The sequence below is a fragment of the Narcine bancroftii genome, chromosome 9, assembly GCF_036971445.1.
Source record: "Narcine bancroftii isolate sNarBan1 chromosome 9, sNarBan1.hap1, whole genome shotgun sequence".
In the NCBI taxonomy this organism is placed as follows: Eukaryota; Metazoa; Chordata; class Chondrichthyes; order Torpediniformes; family Narcinidae; genus Narcine; species Narcine bancroftii.
The window spans coordinates 94,569,875-94,590,963 of NC_091477.1; the positions used below are offsets into that span (position 1 = coordinate 94,569,875).

At 44.2% G+C, this 21,089-nt stretch overlaps 1 protein-coding gene across 8 annotated transcripts in view; it reads left to right on the plus strand.

Annotated features, from left to right (window-relative positions):
• Positions 1 to 21,089, plus strand: part of slc33a1 (solute carrier family 33 member 1) — a 35,805-nt gene that overhangs the window by 3,576 nt on the left and 11,140 nt on the right. For 6 of the 8 annotated variants that reach the window (XM_069896899.1, XM_069896902.1, XM_069896896.1 and 3 more), the window contains exons 2-4: positions 696 to 1,495; positions 4,613 to 4,806; positions 7,109 to 7,293. In XM_069896899.1, coding sequence (XP_069753000.1) covers positions 745 to 1,495; positions 4,613 to 4,806; positions 7,109 to 7,293 — 1,130 coding nt within the window. In that variant the 5' untranslated portion in view covers positions 696 to 744. Of the gene's footprint in view, positions 1 to 201; positions 288 to 695; positions 1,496 to 4,612; positions 4,807 to 7,108; positions 7,294 to 21,089 lie in introns of all 8 variants that reach the window. The other 2 variants (XM_069896901.1, XM_069896903.1) reach the window with 2 other exon arrangements.

Below are 21,089 nucleotides of genomic sequence, written 5' to 3' on the forward strand. Positions count from 1 at the left end.
AGTGCATATCATGGCTAATGTGATTTATGGTGTGAAAAATAAAAAATTAAAAAAAAAGATCTTGTGGTGCAGGTGATCTATTGCAGAGTGGTGGGCAAGTGAGATGGTGTCTGCCATTGAGTTGGAATGATAAACAAATTGAAGTGGGTCCATGGTCTTTTTGCTCCATAACCAACCTCTCAACGTATTTCATCTCGACAGGTGTCAGTGCCACCAGCTAATGGTTGTTGAGGGATGTCACCTTGAACTACTTGGGCACTGGAATAATGAGTGTTTTTTATAAGCAGGTGGGGACCTTTGTCCATTGTAGCGAGAGGCTGAAAATGACAACAAAAAACAGCTAATTTGTTCAAACAGGTTGAAAGGATGCGGGGAGGTACACCCCCTGGTCCGAATGTTTTCTGAAGATTCGCCCTCCTGAAGGTTCTGTTCATGTCAGTCTCATAAACTGGGAGGACAGAATTGCCAGGAATTGTGGGGGCTTGAGGTTCTTTATTGTTATCCCTTTCAAAGCAAAAGTGCATGTAAAATGCTTGATGGAAGAATTTCAATTGAGCAATTTTGAATTTTTTTAAAAATTGGATGTTTTTGGTAGTATACTTGTAACCTAGGAAAGTACTTTTAGAAAAAAATGGCTTTTATATTAGCATTTAATATCTGGAAATTATCAGTCCAATCTTTTCTATTGCTTTTAGACTCCAACCAATGTATTTTGATTGAAGAACTCTGGTATTTGGATCTGACATGTCGTCATCAGATAAAACCAAAGAACGCAGTAGACACCGTGTTCAAAATCTGGATGCAGCTTCGGGCATGCAAAATGCTGTGTACAACTATGAAGCTAGTTTGGAAATTGATGATAAAGCGGACTCTTTGAAAAACATTGACAATGGATTATTCAAACGTAATCATAACACTGTTCTTAAAAGTGATCTCAATAACATTTTATTACTCCTGTTCCTCTATGTCTTGCAGGGAATTCCACTTGGTGTGGCTGGAAGTATCCCACTAATATTGCAGAGCAAAAATGTTAGTTATTCAGACCAAGCTATTTACAGCTTTGTATTTTGGCCTTTCAGTCTGAAACTGCTATGGGCACCTTTAGTGGATGCTGTTTATTTTCCAAGTTTTGGACGGAGAAAATCGTGGCTCGTGCCAACTCAATATTTTCTGGGGATTTTTATGTTTTTTCTGTCATTTAAAGTGGATGAATTACTGAAAAGTGATGAACATACGAGCCCTGATATTATTAAAATTACAGCTGTATTTTTTATGTTTGGATTCCTGGCTGCAACACAGGATATAGCTGTAGATGGTTGGGCATTAACAATGTTGTCAAAGGAAAATGTGGGACTTGCATCTACTTGCAATTCAGTTGGACAGACAGCAGGGTACTTTCTGGGGAATGTACTCTTTTTGGCACTGGAATCAGCAGAATTCTGCAACAAGTATGTACGCACCCAACCTCAACCATTTGGAATTGTTACACTAGCAGGTAAAGTGATAATTATTTGCAGTTCAATGTTCTTGTTTATCAATACTGGGAGGCATTAATGCTAAAAGTATTATTGCATTCTGACTCATAACATTGCTAATACGAATGTTTGCCGATTTTTCTTTGTCTTTTGCAGTTCAGCCATTTTCCTCATTAGCTCAATAATTTCATTTGCATGATCTTTATTTAACTCCAGATGTTGGGCTTCAATGATAAACCATAGTGAATGTCTCCCAGAAATTCACATGCATATCTTCTTGAGTTTTAATTTTTTTTTAAATTACATTTTAGATCATTTTTGGTTCAGTGACTGATGTCTTTTCAAACACTGAATAATGTATTCCCTCTCTTGCACTGAATTCCCAAAACTGCTGAGACAAGAATCAAAGCGAGGAAATTAAATGACTTTTCGTGGCTTATACGAAGAGGCGAAATGCAACAATTAGCCCCTTTCAAGCCACCAACCCTCCGAGGCCCACTGCACCCGGGGAGCCTTTCCCACTGCACCATTATTTATCTGGTTCATCCAGAACTTGGCATTTTAAGCGGGGGGGGGAGGTCCCACCTCCAGCAGTGACATCACAAGTTACGGATTACATACTTGCAGGGCAGTGAAATCGTAGCAGAATAAAGCTCATGCGCACTCGATGTATAATAAACCGTGGGGGAAAAAATGTGCCCAATTTAATATGTGCTCAAAGTATAATAGACAGTGGGGAAAATTACCACAATGGGCTTTAGTAGTAGGACAAACCCACAGATCAGCATGTCATTGTTCCCTAAACAATCGAGTATAACAACAATTTACTAGCATTATATTGTATTGGGTATTAAAAGCACAGGTATGCGCTGACAGCCCCCCAGCCACACTGACTGCACAGTTCTTTCACAGTGCGGTTAGCCAGGACATTACTGCTAGCTGCGGTCTGAAAGACTGACGCAAGCACGCAGGCCCTAATGGTAATCAGTAATTCGAGTAGACCATTCACATCGCCACAGAGTGATTAACAAGTTAACTCAGCCGGGTTCTGACACTTGCCTCTACCAAGAGTCGGACCCTGGTTGGAATCTTTCACACCGCCAGTTTATCTGCTCCAGACAAACTAATTTGGCTGGTTCAACCCACTTGTACTTGGTGGTATGAAAGGGCTATAGTCTTCCATTGCATGACTTCGGGACCAGTCTCACACCCTCTGGCATTAAAGTTTGGCTGTTTGTCATCCACTTTTTGTATATGAATGAATATATTCAGTGGATTAACAAAACATGTTCTAGTGTTATATAATCCTTCATAATTGGGTAAAACTGATGATCAATAAGCAAAAATGTCCTGAGGGTTATTTAAATTTTCAAAGGCAAGACACTCCTAACATATCAATTGAAGATAAAACTGTAGTTGATAAGAAAATACATATGGATTAATTCCTAACTGAAGAATCTTGGGGCTATCAATATGAAATTGGGAAATCTATTATGTATAGATAAAGGTGATAGAAGCTTGGAACACTCTTTTGCAAATGGTAGCTGATTACCTGTTAACTTTAAACCTGGTGATAAGACCTTTACAAACCTATTTGGGAATATAGGGAAACAATAAAGGATACCTGACAGCTTTGGCAGAGCCTAAATTACATAACCTGCAATAAACCCAAATTTGGTGCAGTAGGAGAATGCAAATCTTCACTTCCAGATTAACTCAATGCCTTCTCCACCCAATTCAACCACAAGAACAGGAAAGAACTACCACTGCACACCCTTTTGTCCCCGATTATCCACTCCTGTCCATATCTGAGGATGACCTATAGGCTGCCTTCAAGAGAGTGAATTTGAGGAAAGCGTTCACTCTGACCAGAGAAGCTGGCCGAGAATTTAATATCTGTGCTGACTAACTTACCAATGTATTCATGGATATCTTCAACATCTCACTCTGGCAGGTGTCAATGCTACCAGTGCCCAAGAAGAGTGTGGTAACTTGCCTAAATGACCATCAACCACTGACATCACATGAACAGTGATGGTGTTTTGAAAGGCTGGTGTTGAAGCACATCAGTTTTGACAGTTGGAATGGAAAACCAGAGATGTATAAACCAGTAATCGTTTGGTGATCAGAGGTGGAGAGGCTGAGTAAATTTGTTTTTGGGAGTCACTATCTTGGAGGATCTTTCCTGAGCTCGACACACTAATAGCATTGTGAAGAAGCACTTCAGCACCTTTACTTCCTCAGGAGTTTGCAGAGTTTGATATGACATTGAAAACCCTGGCAAATTTCTGCAGACGTGTAGTGGAAAGTGTGCTCTCCAGCTGCATCACAGTCTGGTATGGGGACATCAATACCCCTGAATGTAAAGCCCTGCAAAAGGTAGTGGACTCAAAACCCTCCCCACCATTGAGAACATTTGCAGAGAACACTGCTGTCGGAGAGCAGCAGCAACGAAGGATCACGTTGATGGACTTGATCTGTCGGCTATCTTTTTGAAGAATATTATGGCCTTGAGGGATCAAATAATATCTCGTGCTTTTTTTTTCATGTAAGGAGTCTGCAGCTATTTTGTATAATTCAACAGAATATAATGTTATAAGGCTTACTTTAAAAATGGTATAATTTTATTTCATCACATTGCTCTCCCTGCTTGAGCTTTAATCTGGAGTTTGAGTTTGTACTGATGGAACCATGAGAGTTTACAACACAGAAAAGGGCCTTGGACCGGCCATGCATCAGCCAACCCTTCTTTGGTGTAATCCAAACCAAACTTCAATGACCTCTGCCTTTCCAAAAGCATAGTCTTTCTCTGCTACGTCTATTATTTGCCTTTTTTTAAAATCATGCATCAGCACTTTTCTATTCATTCTATCAAGTAACATTGTATCATCTCAATCCTGAAGTTGTTTTTAAATTAAGAGACTTCTTTTTCTTAAGATCTGAACTGAAAGCAAGCTGTTTTGAAGATATGCATGTTGTATGGTGGTTCTGTAGATGTCCTTCATGTAGTATTACAGGACCTACCTACTTAGTTTTAAATGTAAATATGATCATGTTATTTTCTATAGTATTGCAACCGTCTACTTTGGAAAAAGTTCTGGATCTTTCACTTCTATATTTAAATTCTCTACTTTCAGATTTTCTATTTTACTGGGGAATAATTTTCGTGGTGACAACAACTTTGGTTATGGTTCTAAAAAAGGAAAACCTGAGACATGCATCATTGCAACACGTTGCTCAGCAAGGAATCAAGGAAACCTACAAGTCACTCATTTGTATAATAAGGATGCCTGCTATCTTAAATTTCTGCATCCTTCTACTAACATCAAAAGTAAGCTAAGTGACCTTAAATATTTTTACCTTAATTTGGAAACACTAAGGTGTATTTTTTTTTAAATCTATCAATATATGATGCCTTTTATCAGTTGTTTCTGATTTGCTTTTAGCTTATGGCTTCTAATATAGAACTTAAACCTGCCATATACAGCTGTATTTTTAATTTCACTGATAAAGATGTTTTATAAATTGCTGTCCTATTTGTTTTTTCTTTTGTATAGGTCAATTAGGGATATCTTAATGTTCATTACACATGCCAAAAAATATAAAAATGTTAAGGCATTACAGTTGGTATTTGCACGTTTCCAAAGATGGGGATATAGTTGACATCGACTGGCTTTTTACATGTATATGCTATAATTAAATGTATGAATGTGTGGCATATAAAATTAGAAGCAGTCTGGAAAACTTTCCCCAATATACAGTGATTTCCGTGCTCCATCTGCCTCAGTTTCAGTCATTCATTAGGACTTGCAAATACCAGTTTCACCCTAAACAGAAAGCCTTTGATACCAACAATAGGAAGGGAAGCTGCTAGGGTGGTTCTATGAAGCCTAGGTCTCCTTGGCACTTTCATTGTGTCTATGTGCATCTTGTAGCTTTTGACAGCTATAACTAGATCACGTTGGACAAGTAGTGTCAAATCAGCTGCGCTTGAGCGGGAAGCCGATTTGGGAATGGCAGCCCATTTGATAAGTAGTGGAATCAGTCGGCAAGGTGTTTAGCGACTTTGTGTTAAAGACATTATGTAAGACATTATGGATTCTGGAGCCCAGGGGTACTCTGATTACTTTGAGATGATTTGGGAATGTTCCTTGGCTCAAAACTTGTCTCCCTCCTAGTCCTATTCTCTGGAAGTCTGTGACTTTATTTCTGTTATAGAGGAAAATCTGAGCTGGTTTTCTCATAATTGATATTTCTAGATAGCCTATAAATACAAACTTCTACATTTGCAATTAACATTGTTGCATTGTGGTCAGTTTCTAGAATTTTTCTAAATCAATGGTTGGAAGATTTGCCCTTCCACCTGAAGAAAATAGCTTGATTTTTTTATAGAGCTTCCCTAAAAGCTCACAAATAATGCAATTTTTAGATGCTTGTATTAAAAATTAATACTATTTGGGTTACTACTGTCTTTTAGTTTAATGTACATTACTTAAATTGCACTGAACAATCAAGTTCATCAATTTTCAACAAAATTTGAGACCTGAAGTTTAAATGCCACAACTTTACTGAAGCAGATTGATTGTGTAGCTGAATCTGAGGGGCAACTAATGAGTATTACAGTTGGGATGTTCCCAGGACTCGGTATTTCTGTATTCACTATGTTCTGTTATTTCTTGATATCTGATGGATGGAATCAAATTAGCAAAAGACTGGTCTCTGGAGGAAGTTCAGAAGAAGGCTTTTTGCCTTTTGACCTGCATTTAGCATTGTTAAAGCAACTGGTGTTTCTGGTATCATCTTAATTACCTAAAATGTATAGTACCATTTGGATCTGGAAGTGGGTAGGACCAGAAACTTGGATTTGACCACTTGTCGAATTACAGAGCTTCAAGTATTGTTCTCATTGGTCTGTAATCCTTTGTTGTAGCTCCCGGGTTGGATAATCATTGGAGGTGTTCTTGATGACTGATTCTAGCACGCCTTTCCCACTCTTACAGTTAAGATTGGACTTCCTAAAGACTCTTAGAAATGCTAACTGGACAGGTAGACTACTGAAGAGAGGGTAATGGAAATTCTTTTCCTTGTATTGATTTTCTATTCATTTACTTATCAGAAGCTGGCCGCAATATCCTTTGGAACTTGGTGAACAAAGTGTTGATATTACTGAGCTGAGAGCCCTTCCCAGAGTTTGTTTTGTACCTTTGTTATCTATGGTATTTTTCGCAAGTAGTTTTCAACATGCATAATCAACAATGGGAAGTTCATACTTATAAATCAGTTAGAAATTTCCTTGCCTGTAATCTGATGCTGTGAAAAATTTGGTGTTGACTTTAAGAACTCCATTGGCTGATTTGTTTCTGACTGACTGTATTAATTTTACCTCTGATATGCTGTTGTGCCAGTAAGAGATGAAACTGGGTGGTTTCTGGAATTAGAATCACTTCATACTTGGAAGATCCCTTCAAGGTTAAATTATATTCACATGTCATGATGCACCTCCAGAATGTGAAGGATCTTTAATACAATCTATATAAAAATCAATGTTATGCTGGAGGTTCTAAATATTTTTTCTGTTTTGTAACACTAATACATTATGATTAACTGGGAATTATGTTAACATATATTTACAGATTGGTTTCTCAGCCGTTGATGTAGTGACTGGACTGAAGTTGATTGAAATGGGTGTACCTAAAGAGCAGTTGGCTTTACTCGCAGTACCCATGGTTCCACTGCAAATATTGCTACCACTTGCAATTAGCAAATATACAGCAGGCCAAAAACCACTGAATGTTTTTTATCGGGCCATGCCATTCAGGTAATGTATGGTTTTCTTTTTCTGATGAATGAAAATGTAAATGGCATGAAGGTATCTGAAAATTGAGTTCCTGCTGCCTCTTTGTTCCATCTCTATATTTTCCATTATAAATTTCTGTGCCTAGATTTCAATAAGTATAATAAAAATGCAGGCATGAATTTGGCACCCTGAAAACAGTATTTTTTCCCCCCCCAATCATTCACTTCACTTTTCCTCTCCAATTGAACTTGTATTTTTTTTCGAAGAATGGTTTTTGACAAATTTTAATTTTTGAAGGCTTGAATCAACCCAATAAGGCTGGGGCATAATTAATTTGTAACGGGAATCTCATTCATCCATTCAGTTGTAACACTAATTGGGCTCATGACTGACATAGTAAAAAATATTGTGGCTTACCAATGAATATTTGCAAAACGACAACCAAATAGATATTAATACTGGGAAGAAGGAGCAATGAAAACAAGAACTGAAATGATAAAAAGAAGTAGGCACCCAGCTTGAAAGACACTGATAAAGAGTTAGGATCTAAATTGTTTCATTTGTTCATACTATCAATAAACTATGGTGGTATGGCGCTGCAGCGATCAAACTAGCGCTCCGTGTGACGAGCGCACCCAAAAGTCAGCAGACCGTGCAGTGGCACTGGCCCTAGGAACTGAACCAGCGGATGAACGGCAAGGGCAGCTTCAGGGCCAGTGACCCTAAAATGGCACTGGCCCCTGTTGCTTGCCCAATAGACAGGGACAGCGTGTGGGGAAGAAGGTATTTTCATGCAAGAAGGTACCTGCACGCGGGAAACCCACTTTTGTTATACGGGTCGTTAAGTCAGTAATGGGGGGCAAACAGCGGGAACACGAGGGGTATAAAAGATGGGCTTGACCCCCAATAAAATCAGAGAGCTTAACCTGACTATGCTCGTGAGCTTAGCAAGTAGTGCACGGCTACAATTGGTGACCCCAATGGTTTAGAGGGGATCTAAACCCAATGATGACTGAGCCAGCAGCAGTCCATGCAGTTGCTCTCAAGTTGCTGACCTTCTGGACTAATCAGCCACCTGCATAATTTGATCAGGCTGAGGCACAGTTTCAGATCCGGCAGATCACAGCAGAGTTTAACTGAGTGCCCTGGACCAGGACACAGCGAGCCAGGTGGCCAACTTCATCCAAGAGCCCCCCTTGGAAGGTGCACACACCACTTTCAAGGACTTGCTCATCGAGACCTTCGGGCTCTCAAGGCATGAGTGAGGGGCACGCCTGCTCCACCTGGACAGCCTAGGGGACAGACTCTCGTCAGCCCTCATGAGCAAGATGCCGGCCATCCTGGGAAAACACGACCCCTGCATCATGTTTGAGAAGGCATTCCTGGGGCAACTGCCCAAGGACGTCCAACTGCACCTGGCAGACGCCGACTTCAGCGATCCCCAGAAAGTCACAGCACTAGTGGACATCCTGTGGAAGCAGAAAAGAGAGTGCTTGATATCTGTGGCAATTCCTCGTGGACACAGGAATAGAGGTCAGCATCCTGCCCCCGTCAGGACAGGACACCAGGAACAGATAGTCTGGCCCCAAGCTGAGGGCTGCCTACAACAGCTCCATCTGGACCTACGGTACACGCAAAGTCTAACTGCAGTTGGGAGGCAGCCTTTTCTCGAGGGTGTTCATACTAGCCGCAGTGGTACAACTGCTGCTTGAGGCATATTTTCCTGCGTGCCCATTGCCTACTTCTGGACCTCAAAGGCTGGAGGCTGGTCCATGCAAAGACTTTCCAAACCTTCCCCCTCAAAAATGTAAAGCTTCTAGCACTCCACCTGGACTCAGTGCAGTGATCCACTGACAAGTTTGCCAAAGTCCTGGCTGAGTTCCCAACAATGCTCACCCCAATTCACCATGGTGATGCTCCAGCACGGGGTACAGCGCCATATCCTTACCCAGACCCCGCCGCTCCACAACGAGCAAGACTCCTCCCTCCGGAGAAGCTCCAGCTGGCAAAGGAGGAATTCAAGAAACTGGCATCATATGGCGGTCAGACAGCCCATAGGCTTCTCCCCTGCATATGGTGCTCAGGGCCACTGGGGTTTGGAATCTATGCAGCAACGAGGCGACAGCACCAGATCGTTACCCCCGTGCCGCACATCTAGGGCTTTGCAGCTAACCTGTATGGGGCAAAGATCTTTTCCAAAGTGGACCTCATGCAGGGGTATCATCCCTGTTCACCCCGATGATATCCCCAAGGCTGCTATCATCACGCCTTTTGGCTGGTTCAAATTCCTGCGAATGCCATTCAGGTTGAAAAATGCTGCACATACTTTCCAGTAGCTAATGGACGCTGTGGGCCGAGACCTGGATGGCACCTTCGTCTACTTAGGCGACATCCTCGTGGTGAGCAGGAACCGGCAAGAACACAAGCCCTTGACTTTCTCCTTGTCCAAGATCTTGGACCCCTGGTCAGCCTGCCAGAAACGTCACCTGTCTTGCATCTCTGAGTACACCACAGATGTAAGACGTGTCTCCGGCAAGGACAAAGTGGTGGCCAATGCACTGTCCAGACAGAGTATCCACACGCTCTCAAGAGGAGTGGATTTTATGGTGCTAGCAAAGGCGCAGCAAGACGACAAGGAGAGGCTGTAATACAGGACAGCCATATTGGGGTTGCAGCTCCAGGACATCCCAGTCAGCACAGGTAACATGTGATGTGACCACCGACCATGTTAAGACCAATCGTCCTGGCAGCTTGGAGACTGTGGGTTTTCAATTCCATCCACGGACTGACTCATCCATCCATCAGGACCAGGGTCTGGCTGATGGCCAGCAAATGAGTGTGGCACGGATAACAGAAACAAGTCAGTAGGTGGGCAAAGGCATGTGGGCAAAGGCATGCACGCAGTGCCAAAGAGCCATAGTGCAGCGACATACCAAGACCTCACCACTGCATTTCAAGTCCATGGAGCAAATGATTGACCACAACTACATGGACATATTAGTACCCTTACCAGTATCCTAGGGGTTCCACTACCTATTCATGATGGTCAACCATTTCACCAGGTGGCTGGAAGCATTCCCGCTGGCGAACACATCCACAATCTCGTTTGCCAGGGCTCTCATCTTCTGGGTGGCACAGTTTGGGTTACCGTCCCACATTACATCGGACAGAGGGCCCAGTTCACCTCCAGCCTGTGGTCTGACCTCGCCACCCCGTGGGAGGCCCAGCTACATCACACAATGGCCTATCAACCATAGTCAAATGGGCTGGTGAAATACTTCCACTGGGACCTCAAGGCTGCGCTCATGACCAGATTTCAAGGACCTAACTGGGTAGATGAGCTACCATGGGCACTGTTGGGTATCTGTACAGAAACCAAGGAGGACATCTTCAGCCGAACTCATCTATGGAGCTCCACTGGTGGTCCCGGGGAAATTTATACCATCTCCAGGCAGACAGGACGGTACGGCAGCTGTCCTCTGCAAACTGAAGGAAACAGTCGGCAACCTAGCCCTGACTCCACCTGCCAGGCAAAGACACGCCAGGACCAACAGGACCAAAGACCTACAGGACTGTGAATATGTTTTCATTCGCAGGGATCCACGCCACCCGCCACTGCAGAGGCCAAACAAGGGTCAGTTCTGGGTCATGTGCTCCACCTGGATGGGCTTGGGGACAGGCTTCCCTCGTGAACCAGGTCCAACTGCATTTGGGAGGCAACCTCTTCTCATGGGTCTTCACGCTGGCTGCATTGGAACAGCTATTTCCTGCACACCCACAGCCTGCTAGTGGACCTCAATGGAAGGAGATTGGTCCATGCCGAGACTTTTCGAACATTTCCCTTCAGAGACGCCAGGCTCCCAGCACTCCATCTGAATTTCATATAGAGATCAAAGAAGGAGTACACGAGGGTCCTGGCCAAGTTCCCTGCAGTGCTCACCCTGCAATTCACCACGGTGATGCCCTGACATGGAGTACAGCACCACATCCTGACCCAGGGCCCACCACTCCACACAAGGGCAAGACTCCTTCCTCTGAAGAAGCTCCTGCTGGCAAAGGAGGAATTCAGGAGGTTGGAGGAGCTCAGCATCGTATGGCAGTCAGACAGCCCAAGTTGGCAGCTGCTGGCTTTGTTCAGCAAACATCTGTGGTTTCCAGAGCTCAAGTACAGTGCTTTTGACGGAAAGCTACTGGCGCTGTACTTAGCCATCGCCACTTCAGGTATTTCCTAGAGGGCAGGTCCTTCACAGCTTTTGCAGATCACAAGCTCCTGATTTTTGTCTTGGCTAAGATCTTGAACCCCTGGTCGGCCCGCAGCAATAACACCTGCCTTGCATCTCGGAGTACATCACAGATGTAAGGCCCATCTCCAGCAAGGACAATGTGGTGGCTGATGCACTGTCCAGGCAAAGTATCCACACGCTATCAAGGGGAGTGGATTTCATGACACTGGTGGAGGCGCAGGAGAAAGATGAGGCGACATTCCAATGCAGGACTGCCATATCAGGGCTGCAGCTCCAGGACATCCCAGTCGGCACAGGTAACACCACCCTCCTCTGCGACGTGGCCACCGGTCGGGTCAGACCCATCGTCCCGGCGGTTTGGAAACGACAGATTTTCAACTCCATCTACGGACTGGCTCATCCATCCATCAGGACCACTGTCCAGCTGATGGCCAGCAAATACATGTGACATGGATTACGGAAACAGGTCAGCGGGTGGCAGTGCCAATCAGCCAAGGTGCAGCGGCATACATAGCACTTCAAGCTCACGGAGCGAAGGTTTGACCACGCCCAGGGGTTCCGCTACCTGTTCACGATGGTCGACCATTTCACCAGGTGGTCATAGCAGGCATAAGCCAGGGCTCTCATCTCATCCTGGGTGGCACAGTTCGGGTTACCGTCCCACATCCATCCGATAGAGGAGCCCAGTTCACCTCCAGTCTGTAGTCTGACCTTGCCAGCCTGTGGGGTGCCCAACTGCATCACACAACCTCTTACCACCCACAGTCCAATGGGTTGGTGGAACGCTTCCACAGGCACCTCAAAACCACGCTCATGACCAGACTCCAAGGACCCAACTGGGTAGATGAGCTATTATGGGCACTGCTGGGCATTTGCACGACACCCAAGAAGGACCTCAACACCTCTTTGGCCGAACTAATGAGCTCCACTGGTGGTACCATCCCCAGGCAGACAGTGTTCCTCAGCAGGGTAAGGGAAAGAGTCGGTAACCTGGTCCCGATTCCACCTTCCAGGCACGGACAAGCGAGGACCAACATACCCAAAGACCTACAGGACTGTGAGTATGTTTTCATTCGCAGGGGCCCATGTTATTCACCGTTTCAGAGGTCTTACGAATGTCATCCAGAACGGGGCCATGTTCAAGCTGGAGGTCAGAGGCAAGACTGAGGTCTTCACCACAGACAGAATGAAGCCGGCACACCTGGACCACGCCGAAGAGGCAGGCCACGGAAGGCTGCAGAGACTTTTCTTCTACGCACCAAGGTCAATAAAAAAGACAATACCGCCTGTTCTGGGGGGAGTTCATGTGGCAGCTAGCAGCCTGCGCAGGGGCACTGGCCCCAACAAGCGAACCGGCGGGTGAACGGCAAGGGCAGCTTAAAGGCCAGCAACCCCAAAATGGCCCTGGCCTTGCTGTGCAGCCAACAGACAGGGACAGCGCACAGGGAAGAAGGGCATTATTATGCAGGCAAGTACCCGCGCGTGGAGAAACCCGCTTTTGTTATGCATGTTGTGATGTCAACCAAGGGGGGGGGCCACGGCGGGAACTGTGCAAGTATAAAAGTCAGGCCTGAGCCCTAATAAAACTCAGCTTAACCTGACTACACTGCATGTGTGTCTTCTTTCAAGTAGCACGTGGCTTCATGATAACCTTAAATGCCTGTAGTTTTTTTTAAAAGTGGGGATGTCTTCAAAAAGAATTGAAGCATCCATAACAATCACCTCATTTTTAATAAAAGTGGTGCCAGGATCCCAGGCATAACCAGACACATGTAAAAATCTTTTGTTCTTTAAAGCAGTGTATCTGGCTGCAGAACTCGAGTGCATAAAAGGTCTGACTCATATTGTCTCTAAAAATCCATGGTTTCTCCCTGAAATATGCCCAAAGGTCTCCTTAGCCAACCATACTTCATACATTTTCTTGCAGTCATTAGACCAAGCATTGGTAAATGTTAGTATATGTGCTTAAATGGATTAAAAGTGAAGTTAATAAAATCAGTTTGTCTAAAATTTATTGAATTGTGGGCGGGAATCTTTCAAATTAGGTTATAGGCATACGAGTTTAAAACCAATCTGCTCCAAGATTCAAACATCACATCCCATCAATTTCCTTCATTAACTAAATCATTGGTTCAATGAAAACTCTATTACAAAACTAACCACAGTCCAGCAATGAAGATCTTTATATTTAGCAATAAAAGTAACTGAATGAACACTGGTAAATTTAAAATACTTCATAAAAACTTGTTCATAATCGTGGAATCTGAGTCTTTAACTTCTGGTTCGTCATTTCACCATCACTAAGTTTGGAATATGAAAACCTTAATGAATTCAACTAGACAGACACAGATATTCCTTTATTTCATCTAATTTGATTAATGAATTTTGTAAGGCCTCCTTCACCATAAATAATGGAAGAACAAAGGATTACATGATTTTTAAACAATTTGACCTTCTGGGTGTGCTTCAGCCTTTATACAAAGTTCTTCTCCGTCTCTCAAGTATACCTATCCAATCAGTAAATGAACATCCTATCCAGCCACAAAGGTACTTCTCCTTTATTCCCCCAAACAAATCACCACACATAATAAAATTCATCCTATCCAGCAACAAAGGTACTTCTCCTTTCTTCCCCTCTCTCCCCCCACAAACAAATCACCACACATAATAAAATTAATCTTATTTTTGTTTAAAAAAAAGCAAATTATTAATAACATTTAGAAACAAAGCTTTATTCTTAAAAGCCATAATCACTTGAAGGCCACTCTTGTTCAAAAGCTCACAATCACCTCTCTTTGATATTCCCTTGTGAGATCATTTACAAGGTCAAAAGCCAAGGCAGTAGGGAAAACCTCTTCTATCCCTATTGAGTCAAAACCATGAAATGCCCGTTCACATGATAAATGGGGAAAAGCAGGTCTCCCACCTTAACCCACATTTAAGATAGGAATGGATCTAGTCCTGACCTTGCTATCATCAGTAGAAGTTGGTGATCATGTATAAATCAGAGACAAGGTCCACAAAACAGGCATTAATCCCCAACCTAACCAATACTTTCAGAATAATCCAATACCACCACCATATCTTCAATTTCACTTGGACCCCAGCATCCATTTCCTCAAGGTGGTTGATGCACCATAAATAACTCCAGAAGACTGAAGTTGAACAAACTGATAGGCTTTTATTAACTTTAGAACAAAAGTTTGTCCATGCTGCTTGACTGCTCTGCATGGACCTGTGAAACATTCGGGAGCCTGTGGGAGGAGCCATAGAAACAGTTGGCCAATGAGTGTGACCAAATGGACAACATATCCAGTGATTTACCACATTCACCTTTTTACAAAAAAGTGTGGTGGGATGAAGTGGTGATGATACAGTTACAAGTATCAGGAGGTCTGATTTTTCACAGTGACTGTCAAATTCGGACTGCAGTTGGGGCGCAGTGGTGGTGGGGACCCGGACAGACTGGAGCACCTTGTGCAATCATCAGGGTTGGGTTGGTAGTTATGTGGTGACAAGTCTGGCGTGTTCTCGGTGCATCATGGGTGAGTAGGAGTGAGGGGGGTGTGAAGTCATCCGTGAAGGTCTCCAGGGCCCCTGAGGGCATCAAATCCCAAATCAAATCAAGGTATGCCACATAGGCATATTGGGGGTTGGCATGGAGGAGGTGAACCCTTTCGACCAGAGGTTCGGACTTGTGGCTTCTCACGTTTCCAGAGTAGGACTGGCCCTGGGGATGTCAGCCACACCAGCACATGATCCCAGTCTCAGATTGCATGGGAAAGGAAAACATACGTTCATGCGGTGTGGTATTCGTGACAGTAGATAGAGAGCTGATAGAGTGGAGCGCCTCTAGGAGGACCTTTTGCCAGTGAGAGACTGGAAGGCCCCTAGACTGCAGGGCTCGGACAACAGCCTTCAAGACTGTGGCATTCTCCCTTTCCACTTACCCATTTCCCCGGGATTGTAGCTGATGGTCTTGCTCATGGCAATGCCTCTGGTGTGCAGGTACTGGCACAGCTTGTTGCTCTTGAAAGAGGACCTCTGTTGCTATGAATATAGCTGGGGAAGTGAAGAGACTGTGCAGGGCCTTGATGACTGTGGCAGTTGTAAGGTCAGATTAGGGGATGGCAAACTAAAGTACTCATCAATAACAATGAGCATTGTGGTCCATGGAGGTAGGGGTCCTTTGAAGTCGACGCTCGGGCATTCAAAGGGACAGGTGGCCTTTATCAACTGCACTCTGTCTGGCCAGTAGAAGTGTGGTTTGCACTCCACGCAGACCTGACAGCTTTTGGTCATCGACCTGACCTCTTCAATGGAGTACAGCAGGTTGCGGCCTTTGAAGTGTAAGAATCTGGTAACTCGAGTTGCATAGATAATTGTGAAGGGCTTGTAAATGGTTAATCTGCACTGGCATAGGTCTCGCAAGATAGGGCAAGAGAAGGCTCGTTGAGTTTCCTGGGTAGGTACATATATCGTAATTGTTTGTGCGCAGTTCGATTCTCCACTTCAATATCTTGTAGTTCTTGATTTTACCCTGCTGGTGATTATTGAACACAAATGCAACAGCCTGTTGGTCAGTTAACAGGGTAAATTATTTACTGGCAAGGTAGTGCCTCCAGTGCTGCACTGCCTTAACAATGGCTTGGGACTCTTCAACAGAGGAGTGTCAAATTTAGGGGCCCTGGAGTGTATGTGAAAAGAAAGCAATGGGTCTGCCCGCCTGGTTAAGGGTAGCAGCCAGAGTAGTCTGACCCATTGCTTTCCACTTGGAATGGAATGGATCCATCCACTGCGTGTATTGTGGCCTTGGCAATATCTACCTTGATGTGGCTGAAGGTTGCGTGGGTCTCTGGTGTCAGAGGGAAGGAAGTGGATTTGATGAGGGGGCAGACCTTGTCTGCATAATTAGGGACCCACTGAGCATAGTAAGAGAAAAAGCCCAGGGACGTTTTGGTTTACTAGCCATATCATAAGGGAGTAGCATTGCACTGTGTCAGGATAAATGAAGCGTTCTATGCTCCCACCATCAAATAGACAACTCATCACATGGCCGTTTACCTGAATGTCCATAATTTGACTTGGCAAGCTGATTCAGGCTGTCCTGGTCGAATGTGATGGAGACCAGTGTCGGAGCATTGTTTGCTGCTTTGGCAGAGAGGTCGCATGCTGATTCGGAAGATGGTGGTGTCCAAGATGGTGGCCTGTACATGGCGCTGCTGAATCCCCAAGATGGTGCCCAAGATGGCCATCCCCGAGACTCGTACGTGGCACTGCTAGTTCCTGGCAATGGTGGCATCCAGGATGACAGCCCCCATGATCCACACACAGCGCTGTTGGGAAGGGGTTTAGATCTGCACACCTTTGCATAGCGTCTCTTCTTCCCACAGCTGGAGCAAACTGTGTCTTTTGCTGGGCAGCTTTTCCTCAGGTGCTTGACCAGCCTGCAGAAATAGCGCTTTGAGTGCTCCCAGAGTGCACTGGCCTTGTTGGATCACTGACTGCACCTGGCGGTGGTGATCAAAGGTGTTTGTGAGGTACTGTCGTCATGGTCGGATCGTTAGTGGGGCAAGGGAGTGATGGCGCATCCCAAGATGGCAGCACAAGGGACAACCACAAGGCAGCCACATTGTCAGTTGAATAGGCCTCTATATTCTGGAGGGCCATTTACAGCGTACCTGCCAGCTCAACTGCTTTCCACAGACGGACCTCCCCTTGCTCCAATAATCTTTGAATGTAGTTCGATCTGATCCTGCAACATAGGCATCCCTGATCAGGCCCTCCATGTACTCTGGAGCCATCATGGCCTTGCATTCACAGGCCCTTACGATGGGTTCGCAGGGCCCGGAGGAACTCAGCATTTGACTCCCCTGGTCACTGGTTTTGGGTCACCAAGAGATGGTAGGCGTAGACTTCGTTATGATCTTTCGCAGGTACTGGCCCTTAAGAATGTCCACGGCATCCTGATACAATGTGGCATCCCTGCTCATCAAGTACACCAGAGTGCCAACTCGGGAGAGGTGTACCTGTAATTTATCGGTCTCTCACAGTGACTGAGATGCCTGCAGGAATGCTTCAAAGCAGCGTAACCAGAGTTCCAGCTTCTCTGGCTTCAGGATCTGCTGTATTATAAAACTAAAGCTAATAAAATTTCAAAAGACTGAAGTTGAACGAACTGATGAGCTTTTGTTCTAAAGTTAATAAAAGCCTATCCATGCTGCTCGACTGTTCTGCACTGGGCAGGGAGCTGTGGAACATTCTAGGGGAAGATACACTAGCTGGGAGGACAACTGGGGAAAAATGGCAGGTTTTTATGGACATTTTTCACAGGATTCAGGACAAATTTATTCCAAAGTGGAGGAAAGGCTCTAGGAGATGCAAATGCTAGCCCTGGCTAACTAAGGAAATCAAGTGCATTATCAAGTCCAAAGGGAGTAATTATAAGATAGCGAAGCGGAGTGGGAAATTAGAGGATTGGGAAACCTTCAAAGAACATCAGAGGGTAACTAAGAAAGCCATAAGAGACGGGAAAATGAAGTACGAGAGGAAATTAGCAGATAATATTGCGGAGGATAGCAAAAGCTTTTTTAAGTATGTAAAGAGGAAGAAATTGGTTCGGTCTAAAATTGGCCCTTTGAAAATGGGCAAGGGTGAAATTATTACCGGAAACAAGGAGATGGCAGAGGAATTTAACAAATACTTTGCAACTGTCTTCACCAAGGAGGATATAGGTTATAGTCAGTTAGGGGTTAGTGGTCATGCGGTACCAAGAGACTTGGGGAACTTTACTGGGGAGGTAGGGGATCTAATGGATATCCGGATCCAGAAGCAGGAGGTTATGAGTAAATTGTTGGGACTGAGGGCTGATAAATCCCCAAGGCCTGATGGGCTGCATCCTAGGGTGCTTAAAGAGGTGGCTATGGAAATTGTGGAGGCACTGGTTGACATTTTCCAAAGTTCCATAGATTCCGGGGAGGTCCCTGAGGATTGGAGAGTGGCTGATGTGGTGCTGCTTTTTAAGAAAGGAGGGAGGGAGAAAACAGGAAATTATAGACCGGTTAGCCTGACATCAGTGGTGGGGAAGATATTGGAGTCCATCATAAAAGGAGAAATAGCAGAACACTTAGTCAGTAATAATAGTATAAGAGCTAGTCAGCATGGATTCCTTAAGGGTAAGTCATGCTTGACTAACCTTCTGGAATTTTTTGAGGATGTGACAAAGAGGGTGGACTCGGGAGAGCCAGTGGATGTGGTGTATTTGGACTTCCAGAAGGCCTTTGATAAGGTACCACACGGGAGTCTAGTGGGCAAGATCAGGGAGCATGGTATTGGAGGTAAGGTGCTGACATGGATAGGAAATTGGTTAAGAGATAGGAAACAAAGGTTGGAGTAAATGGGTCTTTTTCAGTATGGCAGGATGTGACGAGTGGAGTGCCTCAGGGATCGGTGTTGGGTCCTCAGTTGTTTGTAATTTATGTTAATGATTTGGATGAGGGGATTATAAATAACATGAGCAAATTTGCAGATGACACTAAACTGGGTGGCGGTGTGAGGAGGATGTAAGGAAAATGCAGAGGGACTTGGACAGGCTGGAGGAGTGGGCGGCTAAATGGAAGATGAATTTCAATGTGAACAAATGTGAGGTTATTCATTTTGGGGAAAGTAATAGGAAAGCTGAGTATTATTTAAATGGAGACAAGCTAGGGAGTGGGGAAGTGCAAATGGATCTGGGTGTACTTGTTCACCGGTCACTGAAGGCTAGCATGCAGGTTCAGAAAGCTATGAAGAAGGCAAATGGAATGTTGGCTTTCATAAAGAGGGGATTGGAGTATAGGAACAGACGCCCTTCTGCAGTTATACAGGGCCCTGGTGAGACCCCACCTGGAGTATTGCATCCAGTTCTGGTCTCCAAACTTGAGGAAGGACATACTAGCTATAGAGGGTGTGCAGCGCAGATTTACAAGGTTAGTTCCAGGGATGGCAGGGTTGTCATATGCAGCAAGGCTAGAAAAACTGGACTTGTATCCATTGGAGTTTAGAAGGATGAGGGGGGACATGATTGAGGTATACAAAATCATCAGGGGGATAGACAAGGTGAAGTCTGATTACTTGTTCCCAATGATGGGGGAGACGAGGACTAGAGGGCATAGTTTAAGAATATAGGGTAGGCCCTTTAGGACGGAGATGAGAAAGCATTTTTTTACCCAGAGAAGTGTGAATCTGTGGAATGCTCTGCCACAGAGGGTGGTAGAGGCGGATTCGCTGACTATGTTCAAAAGAGAGTTAGATAAGACTCTTGTGGGTAATGGAGTTAAGGGTTAAGGGGATAAGGCTGGAAAGGGGTACTGATGGTAATGATCAGCCATGATCTAAAATGGCGGTGCTGGCCCGACGGGCCAAATGGCCTACTCCAGCTCCTATTGTCTATTGTATACATAGAGTGGTTTACCACAGTGGTAACGTTTTGGTTACAAGGGTGACTGTGACACATCCTCACTGTTGATTGAGATTTACCTCCTGATCATGTTGAGGTTATGCCAAGATTTTAATAGAAGTCCTCGGAATGATTGATTTAATGGAGTTGGGTGCCATTTGTCTGCTGTCATTTAATGTCATCGTATTTTGGAATGTGGGCTGTCCAGCTGTTATTCATAATGGATTGAATGTTGCCATACTTAACCCAAGAAGCAAACATTCTGGCTAAAATATTGACATTATCTTGCAGACTTCACTCAATTTCAGGCTGTCTGGGCCAGCCATATATTCTTTTTAAAAGCATTGATAGCATTTAAAATTTATGATGTGCCAAAATCTTTCATAAGAAATAAATTATTAATCTTGGAAAAATTTGTAAATGTAACTGCCTCATTATTAAAACCAGTAAGATTTAAAATGTAGATCTAAAACTTCAATTGATGGAACACTTTGACTGGGTCTCCCATCAATTGCTTGAAACTCTTTCTCTCCTTAATGTCTGTCTCTTGCATTTTCTTAACACACTGCTTTTTTGACAGCAAATCTTCTTTTGATGGCCAAATTAAAACTGTTATTCTTCTAGGCTCTAACATCAAAGCTTACTTTCTTATTGAACTTAATCTTATTAGAATTTATGAAAAGCTCTCCCACTCTTATTAAAATCCTACCACATTTTCCCTTAATGCCAGGATCATTCCTCATTTCAACCACATTGAAAAACTGCCAGATGGAAATCCTACCCAACATTCATATTCTCATCATCAACACCACTAATTGCAATTATTAAATCATGACTATCTACAGCCGCAGCAAGATTTATCAATATGCACATCCTTGGCCGATCTTCCCTGGAAAATCTACTGCGATTAAATGCTTTGAGAAGTTGATCATGACCAGAATTAACACTTACCTAAGCAGAGATGTCGATCTACTCAATTCGCCTATTGTCACAATTAGTCCAGAGCAGATGCAATATTCTGGCTCTCCACTCAGGTCTGGATCACCTCGAAAACAGCAACTCGTATATACGGCTGCTCTTCATAGACAACAGCTCAGCCTTCAATTCCATTATTCCCTCAGTGCTGGTCAAGAAGC